This window comes from Mandrillus leucophaeus, unplaced genomic scaffold, assembly GCF_000951045.1.
Source record: "Mandrillus leucophaeus isolate KB7577 unplaced genomic scaffold, Mleu.le_1.0 Scaffold40, whole genome shotgun sequence".
Lineage (NCBI taxonomy): Eukaryota > Metazoa > Chordata > Mammalia > Primates > Cercopithecidae > Mandrillus > Mandrillus leucophaeus.
This window is the reverse complement of record NW_012104254.1, coordinates 16,844-26,427: the sequence shown is the minus strand read 5'-3', so window position 1 is coordinate 26,427 and position 9,584 is coordinate 16,844. Positions and strand designations below refer to the sequence as shown.

The following is a 9,584-nucleotide window of genomic DNA, read 5'->3' as shown; positions in this document are numbered from 1 at the left end:
GTGAGCCACTGTGCCCAGCCGTCTTATTTTTAAATTAGTAAAAATGCCTAGAGTGAGAATCCTAGTTTTCAGTCCTGTACTAGCTCCCTGTCTTACATAAGGATTTAATTTTAGACTAGCCATTGACTTTTTTTAAGTTTGTAATTCTGCTCTTAATTGGTTATTTGATTAAAAATTTTTAAATACATTGATACATTTTTTTTCTTTTTAGTAGCACCAAACTGTCCTGATATGTTTTATATGAAGGGCCAAGGTGAGCTCGTTTGATTACTTAACATTGTTCTCAAATAATAAATTATTTTTTCTTTGGTCAGTGGTGGAAATATGACTGTAAATAATGATTCCTTATCCCATATAGGCTCTGCAATACCTACCTACCATGTTACCGTCTTGGTTATTGGTCTCTCCAGTTGGTAATACAAGCATTTCCCACACATGTACAAAAAGCAAAAAGGACAACCATATGAAATGAAGTGACAACATCTGTGCCAATGTATGGCATTTACCTGTCACAGTTAGTGTGGCTGTACAGCTGACACTGCCATACTCATTGGAAGCTTTGCATGTATACTCGCCGCAGTCAACCACCTGGGTTCTTAGGATTTCAAGGCTGGAGACATATTTTGAAGATCGAATAGAACACTTGTCACTCTCATAAATTTCTCGGCCAGCTTTAAACCACTGGAACCGGACATTCGGAGCACTTTGGATCTCACAGGTGAATTTGGCTAGGTGGCCCAGTGCTACTTCCAGGGGTTCGATTCTCCTCCTGATCACTGGGGCAGCTGCAAAGGGAAGTAGAGTCCATTAACATGCCTCCTTACCAGGCATATGACATTTTTCTCTTTCTTCTAACTTTTGTTGCTGTTAATGGAGTAAAACAGTTGAAATTGGTGAGATGGATTACAGCAGTTTAAGACAAGTGACTGGAAAATGAGAAAGATCATTGAAGGCAAAAGAAGACAATAAGCTTTTTTTTAAAAATAAAAACATATTCAATCATTGCTCTGCAGTGAATTGTGAAAAAAATGTGACGCTATTGGATTACATGCATAACAACATGATATATTCTTTAAATATACCATGCTGAATGGTAACACTGACAATCATGTGAAGAAACATGATATACTAAATAAAGTGATGAAGTGAAACAACAGCAAAAAATAAATAGAAAGAAGAAACAGACAACTAATCATGGTTATTTTGAATCTAGGGCGAGACCAGTGATTTCACAGTGGCTAGGTGTTCACTGATACTTTTTATTACATATTATGAAAGTTATCCTCATATGAAAATAAACTAAAAAGCTTCTCTATTGGTATTATGAAACATATGAAAAGATGATTTATTTTTAACATAAGTAGTACCATGGATATGATAGCATAGCACCCAACAGGGCAGTAAGGGAAAAGCTGAGTTCATAACCATGATTATGTCTGTGATTTCATTCTTACTCTAAATAAATTACATTCTGGAAGTGGCAGATAAGTGAAAATTTAAGTGGTGCAAGCTAAATCATTACAATCCAGTGAATGTTAACACTTGATCTATTTCATCCTTAAAATCCAACCTCTTTTTACTACAGTGAGTTTGGCTGAAGTTGCTGTTTTTCCGTTGTCATTCAAGGCCTCACAGACATACTCTCCTTGATGATCTTCGGTATTTACCTTGTCGATGACTAGCGTATACGTATTTTGATCTTGTAAACACTTGAACTTTTCATCTGAAGGCACCAGTTTATTCTCAAAATACCAATTCACCTCTTTAGCATTTGTTATGGATGTTGTGAGGTGTACAATGTCACCTTCCTCAGAAACAGTGTCCATTAAGGGTGTATGTATCACGGGGCCATCCTCTTTGATTAAGCCACCCTCAGGTTCCTGTATCTTTACTGTACCAACCTCCTCAGTACCACTTTCAGAGGAGGACTCCTCTTTTTCCTCTGGTGGTTTCAAACTCTCATCTTGTTTCTCATCAGAGACAACAGCTGAAGCAACCCCATTAGTGACAGTTGTGGCATCCAAATATTTAACCTGACTTTGCATGTTAAAATACCTGACCTCTTCAGTTGAGATAAGATATTTAGATTCAACTTCTGGTTCAGTAATGGGTTCAACCTTCTGTGAACCTGAAAAAGAATCCATTTCTTCCTGCAAACTTGTTTTGGCTCCTTGCTGAATTCTAGGACCCTCAGCTGTTAGGATGCTTATTTCCTCATATATAATAGCACACAAAACATCCTTAAGTTCCATTTTCAGGTTAGTGATTTGAGGATCAACATCTTCAATAATGATGGTTACTTCTTCTGTTATAGACTTTGCTGAAGTAACAAGGTACGTGCACATGATGTGTCTGGGCTCTTGGGTGATGTTTACGGTCATGACCTCCACCTTTTCAATATTTCTTAGCCACTCAGAGAAAAGACCTGGCTGCTCACTGGCCACAGCTGCTTGCAAAGCCCTGCGGATTTGAATTTTCAGATTTAATCGCTGTTCTTCTGGAATACCAGAAAGCAAGCTTTCCTTAGAAAGAATGTCCCTTCCCTGTACCTCCTGCACTTTCTTTATCGCCACAGGCTCTCTTTTAGACTCAATGATTTGGTCTGGGGGCATCACCACATTGTCAGAATGCTCTTCTTTGAGCAGTACCTGCTTTTCTTCAAGTGCTAGCGGAAATCTTAAGGACTTGCCTTCCTCAATTCTCACCGCAGAATCTTGCCCTGCATTTTCCAGTGGATCTGCACTTTCTATCAAAATTTCAGCTCCTTCTGTGCATGAGTGTTCTGAAGGGACTAGGGGCTCATAGTTTACCTGAGAGATCATGACATCAGGACTCTGGAGACTCTCCACGTGTCCCTCTGCTAAGCTCTGACTCAAGATGAGTGCACTTTGTGCCTCTTGCTTTTGAAGAGTCACTCTTTGGTCTTTGTTGGCATCAGACACTGTCTTTTCTTTTGGTAAAAGCACTTCCTCAGCCACAGAGGTTAGATAGGAATGCACTGGAGGTTCTATTGAAGACTGTGGATAATTCCCTTCAGGTTCAGTTAATACAGTTTTCAGAGGCTCAACTGTTAATGAATTAATTTGTTCTCTGAACATGGCACTTGGGAAGATTTTCTCAGTCTCTGATAGAACCGCCTGTGTCTCAGGCTCTTCAAGCATTAGAATGCTTTCTTTGGAGAAGGTTTTCTGGGACTGTACAGTCTGCAGTTGTAGGTTGGGAGAGGGTTCCTTGAGAGGCTGAAAGTGAGTACTGCCATTGATGCAAAGAAATTCCCTGGTGCTTTCAGGAGTGGACTTGTCTTGCTTCAAAATGGATTGCAATTCCTGAGCTCCCAAAGGAAGCTGACTGCTCAATTCATTGGCTTTAGCAATATGCTCATAAGATAGTTGCTGGTTTTCTTCTGTAATTAAAGAAGCTTGCAAAATGGTGTCTTTTACAAACGTTGCAATTTCCTGCTCTGAGTCAACTGCTTCAACTGCGGGACCCTTTAAGGGTGTCTGTGGAAAATCCTCAGGAGCCTCCGGTGTGGACTTTGCTTTGCAGGGGGTATCAGTCATGTCTGTGTCTTCCAGAAGCACAAGAAGTTCTGCTGCACAGGTGGACTCACCCAGCATATTCTCTGCTTTACAGATATAGAGGCCACTGTCTTCCCTTTGAGGGTCATTGACAATGAAAGTCCCAGAGCCGTCAGGGTTATGAATGATAGTGTAATAAACACTGGTGCATAGCTGCTTGTTTTCTTTGAACCATGCAACAGTAGGGGCAGGCTCTCCAACTACTGTGTACTCAAAGATGGCAGGAAGTCCTTGAGCACAGCGAACTGCTTTTAACTCCTTAAGGAAGTGAGGAGGACAAGGACCTCCAAGCTTTTCCAGAGATTTTGCCACTGCTGATTCTGTTTCTGTGTCTTTGTGACCTTCTCCTTTGGAATTTATTTTTAGATAGGCACTACATATTGCTTGTCCATAGTCATTACTAGCCATACATGTATACTCTCCCTCATCCTCCAATGTGGTGAACAGAATGATCAGGCTATGATCATCACCGTCAAAAACAAATTTGTAGTCAGCAGAAGGGGTTAATGGCACTCCATTAAAGAACCACTGAATTTTAGGTTTGGGGATGCCAATGACAGTTACAGACAGTGTAGCCACATCCCCCATGCTTGTATCAGCACTTGACACTTCTTTGATGAAAACTGGGACAGCGCCTTCCTTTTTGGAATCAAATTTAGTTGAGTAAACTGGAGGTTCAGACAAAAGTTCAAGTGTTTCATTTATATTAGATAAATGAAGTTCAGAGCTATGAAGTTCTTCTTCCTCGGCAGACAGAAAAGAACTAGCAAACTCTGTATGGGGAAAAATGATTATTATTTTACTACAAAATTTTATTTAATAAAAAATAGAAACCAAAGAATTAGATACCAGTTGATGGCCTTCTTCTGCTTTATTCCTGGAATGATTAGATTATTACAAGATTAATTTATCAAAAAGCACATTTCTAAATTTTTCTTAGCTTAACATAAAAAATTACACAAAATTATAGATACTGTACAAATGCAATTTTTGATCCACTTCATCTGTGTTAGAGTTCATAAGTTTTAAAAATGCTCCCATGAGTTTTTCTTGAGATATAATTCCAATTTTAAAGTTTGAAAAACTGCTGATTAGTTATAATAATCCAGCATTATTTAAATCGACTTCTTAAAAAATCCAGAATTGTTATTTATATTTAGAGTTTTCTTGAGTTTAAGAATAATCTTCTTTGTTAAAGACTGATTATTTCCAAAATAAAACATTGATGTTCTAATTACTGCCTCTAAAGTCATTATTAAAAATAAGAGGCTACAGGAAATGTTTAATTTGGATTTGTAAGAAAACCACTGTTTTCAGTTTCTAGAAATGCAGGCCTTCTTTCACCTGTGTAAATCACCATATTACTTGAACAAAGCCTTTACGTAAGGCATTAGCCAAGAAAATAAGAGAATCAAAAATAAGAGAAAACAACTCCAATATTAAAAGTTCCTTGTATTTTATTGTATAAGAAAACCTATACAGAACCACTGAGTAAGAAACAAAGCAGTGCATAACAGAGACTCTTTAAACAGTATCCTGGATGACAGGATGAAAGACATGTAATTTTAAACAATTTGATTTTTTATTAAACCTGTTAGGGATGTAGAACAGGCCTGTTATTAGTAGTTTTATTGCCTTAGCAAAAGGCAGTTTTATGATTTTATTTGGTGACTTCACTTGCATCACATAAAATAGACTTACACCTTAATTCCTTTCTGTTCTAGCATACAAGCATTAGAAGTCAGGACTCAAGTATCTGCTGGCTATAAAAATACTAGAGAAACTCATCTATAGCATGCAGAATACATATTCAGGTATTTATTATTTTAAGTAAACCATAAAACCATTGATAATTTTACATATTAATGGTGATCACTTAACTTTGCATTTAATCTACAATATATAATTCATGTTACCTTTCCCTTCACTTGAACTCACAAAATATCTGTAAAGGTAATGAACGTGAATACAGTTAAAATACCCTTACTCACTAGTATGTTGAAATATTTTCAAATGTTTTCCCTTCAAGCCATGGTATTATTAGCCATAAAAAGGATAGTAAATGAAATTCAAACGTGCTGAAACTTGAAAGGCATAGTTTAAAAAATTACATGTAGTGGTAGCAGCTATTAATTGTCTAAACTCAACTATCTGCAATACAATAAATTCTGTATCTAGAATCAGAGAAACTAATATTTCAGGGTTTTATGTTATGTACCATTGAGTCAGAAAATAAAAAATTCCATTTCATTATCTATGACGATTAAAGTAAGCCAAGGCTTACTTTTCTTTATTCGGTCACTGTTATTCTGCATATACTCAAGTTCACTGTACTTGAAACTAACAGAATTACAGAATTTTAATGAGCAAAATCAAACAAAGCCCTCCTTCTTATATGAATAAAAGTGTTTTTCAGCTCTTCCTAAGATCCAGTAGGACATTAAAACATTTTTCGGTTTCTGTCTTTCTTTCTTTTTTTTTTTTTTAAAGAAACAAGGTTTGAACTGTTGCTGTGCTGTATGATGATTGAGTAAAGCATGCTTGTCATGTTTGCTTCAATCTGAGTCTCTCATTAATTTTAACATGCATTACGTGACTAAGCACAGAATAAATCCTTAAGTTCCTAATCTATAGAATTAGTTTTATTTCAGGAATTTGTGATGTGATACATTACATTATGTCTATAATTATTATCATAGATATTGTATGCTCACTGGTTGGAACAGGAATGATTGTTCTACAATAGTATATCTATGCTGATGAGTTATGGTGGCTCAAACAGATAAATCAAATTTTTTTTTGTGAGGAAGGCATGGGAAACCTGACTGCTCTGCCTACTTTCTATACATTGTCTCTGTTGCTTCTTTAATTTGGATAGCTGTTAGAGAATTCCCATGTTGAGAATAAAGATTGATAGATGAAGGAAACATAATAAACATAATTGGATATGAATTCTTTGGAAAATTAAAGTGTTTATATTTCAAATTAAATTAAAATTAGTATTTTAAACATGATCATGGTACTTAAGTATTGCTGAACGCAGGTGACAAATATAGCCATTTAGTAACAATAAGTAATTTAAGAGGTGGAGGGAGATAAAATTTATCTTTCATTGTAGTATTCTTTCTCTTGTCCTTTGTTACAAAATTAAAGTTTATTCTAAATTGTATTAAGAATAATTACTATCAGGATGACACAGAACTCTATTGTTGAATGATCGTCTCTAAGGTCTTTTGTTCCTACCCTTCATTTTCAGAATTTGTTTATATTTGTCGAGTCTTATATGAGAAGACTTAGGTCCATGTTAGTATATAGGTAAGATATTAAGGAGTATGTTAATTTACTGTTATTTTAATTTTAAAAGACAAAATTAAAGAGTTACTTTAGAAACATAAATATCATAATAAAAATTGAATGCTTACTAAGCTATATTAGTTTTAAAGATGAAATTCAGTGAAACTGATAGGAAAGCTTGATATCTTGTTATTTACATATAATCTGAAATACAAATTGCCATATTGACTCAATTCTAAAAATATCCCACCTTTTTTTTAAATTTTAAAGATTCTGAAATCAGAATACAGTTTTGAAATCTATATGTAAACACAATGTGATAGTTTCCCTTTTTTTCCCCAGGCCAATACTAAATTATTGCTGCATTTTACACTTGATGTCATCTCAAAAATTGAGAAAAATAAGGTATCTCCAAAAGTGGAAAGATCTTTATCTGCTTATTCTGCAAATGTCTAGGTGAATCCTGCGCACAAAGAGCACAATTGGTCCCTTGAAGCCAGTGACAATTAAAGCACTTATGTAGAGGAATATTAATAATGAAAATATTTTTAAAAGAGATGAAGTTAATATATTAAGATTGAAATGGCAAACAAATTATAGAGTTAGTTGCCAATTGGGAGAAGCTGGTTTTTATTGTTTGTTTTGCCTATTCTAAGTCGAAGTAAATAAACATGGGTTTGGATGCAAAGGGGTTACAAATCCAAAAATAACTTAGAATGGGAGCAGAGAGGAGATTTGCCCTTACCAATTTGTCTGCGTGGTCATCTGATATGGTCTCCACGTTTACATTGTACTTTTGCATATATGGTTTATCTGCTAAAAGAGAGTCCATTCCACTGAAACACTTTGTGGAGGAGGCATGAGGGTAAATAGAAGTACAAATAATTAGGTAGCCAAGAAGAGATTTAATTGTGTTTGATGTTACACAGCATGATTGACTCAAGTGATGATTCCACAGTTCAGATAACAAAATATTTACATGTGTTACAAAGATGAGATTTCTACACAGAGATTATTTCTCCAGCGGTCTCCAAGATAATGAATTCAAATATAGTGGACCTGTTTGGAAGTTTATTAGATCCATACAATTTGGAAAATATGAAAGCACTCAGATCAATTCTAATAATTACTGAGGCACTAAAACATTACATTTTAAGTTAAGGTGAGTGCTGCAAAGGTCTCAGCCATTCCTGATTTGTTTGTAGCTACACACCTGTACTCTCCTTCATCACTCTTTACTAAGCTTGTTATAAACAGGTTGTGGAACCCTGCGCCACTTTCCTCAACACTGAACCTTCTTCCTTGGACCAATTTCCCATCTTTGTACCAGTAAACCGTGGGTCTTGGAGAGCCACGAACTAAGCACTGAAAATATGCCGCTGTACCTATTGGTGCGTAACAGTCAGAAATACCTTTGATAAACCTGGGAGGCCCTTCCACCACCTGAAATTCAAAAAAACTGTCTGTGTAGTTGCTCTTTAAGACCAATTCTTCTGTCAAACTGCTTAAAGTCACTTTACTTTTCTTTGCTATCATAGCAAATATTTCGGAATCTCCCAAGGTGAGGAATCCACGACAGATAGCCTCTCCTACACAATTCACAGCTCTGCACCTGTATGTTGCACTATCAGAAAGACAGACATTTCTAATTTTAAGAGTGTGACTTCCCTTCTCCTCGCTAATCACATATTTAATGTTATCTGGCTCAATACACATATATTCTTTATACCACTTAACTTCGGGAGTAGGGATGCCTATGATTGAACATTTGAACACAGCATCTGAATTTTCTGGAATTTTAAAATCACAAACAGGCATTATAAAGCGAGGAGGCATTTCAAATACTTCTAAATCAATTTTTAGTTCTTTGTTTTCTCCCTCCCTTGAATCCACATTTGGATCTACAAAATTAAATGGAAGAACATCTAGACTCACAATCATACTTTTATGGTCAGGAGTAAATTCAGGAACTGTCACTATTTTCACCTGCTTCTCAAATTCTTTAACGTCTTTTTCACTTAATTCAACTTCCAGGACAATTTCTTGAGGAGAAGGTGTTCTTGATGATGTGGTGTTTTCCAAATCAAACTCCATGACATGCTGATGTGTTACTGGAGGTGGGAGTGCCACCACTCTTTCTTCTTGGGACATTATGTCTACATTTGCAAAGCTCTTTGCTTCCCCTATGATGTTTACAGCATGACACATGTACTCTCCCCCTTCTCCTTTTTGAATGTCTGAAATTTCCAGTGAACATACATTACCCACCCTTTCCATTTTGATTCTTTCATCTGGCTCTAGTAAAGATTTATTTCGATACCACTTCACACTAGGAACTGGAAGACCTTCAACTTCAACAATGAAGCCTAGTGTTGTGTTTTCATACACCTTCCTTTTGGTCAGAGGTTCAATAAAAGATGGAGGCATTTCATTGTCTTTTGGCTCAATGGCTTCATTGGGTGTGCCAAATGAATCGGAACGCCATATTTCGTCAGCTGAACCTCTCTCTTCTGTAGGTGTGTAGAAATGCTCATTTGGTGTACTGTCTTCCCTTTCTATTTTTGATGGATATGTTTTAAAAGTACCAGTGGGGTTTGGTCCTCCAGTAGGAATAGAATATCTCTCTAGAGTCTCTCCTGGGGGTGTGGAGTATCTCTCTAGAGTCTCTCCTGGGGGTGTGGAGTATCTCTCTAGAGTCTCTCCTGGGGGTGT

At 36.3% G+C, this 9,584-nt stretch overlaps 2 protein-coding genes across 2 annotated transcripts in view; both read right to left on the bottom strand.

Moving 5' to 3' along the window:
• Nucleotides 1-9,584, bottom strand: part of LOC105548088 (titin) — a 222,251-nt gene that overhangs the window by 209,449 nt on the left and 3,218 nt on the right. The window contains exons 3-6 of the mRNA XM_011991956.1: nt 8,086-9,574; nt 5,863-5,918; nt 1,571-4,351; nt 507-785 (exon numbers count right to left, since the gene is read on the bottom strand). Coding sequence (XP_011847346.1) covers nt 507-785; nt 1,571-4,351; nt 5,863-5,918; nt 8,086-9,574 — 4,605 coding nt within the window. The remainder of the gene's footprint in view (nt 1-506; nt 786-1,570; nt 4,352-5,862; nt 5,919-8,085; nt 9,575-9,584) is intronic.
• The window catches only part of LOC105548008 (titin-like), a 4,072-nt gene continuing 1,773 nt past the window's right edge, over nt 7,286-9,584 (bottom strand). Inside the window, exon 2 of the mRNA XM_011991817.1 lies at nt 7,286-9,584. This exon is cut by the window's right edge and continues 1 nt beyond it. Within this exon, the coding sequence (XP_011847207.1) occupies nt 8,025-9,584 (1,560 nt within the window). The 3' untranslated portion in view covers nt 7,286-8,024.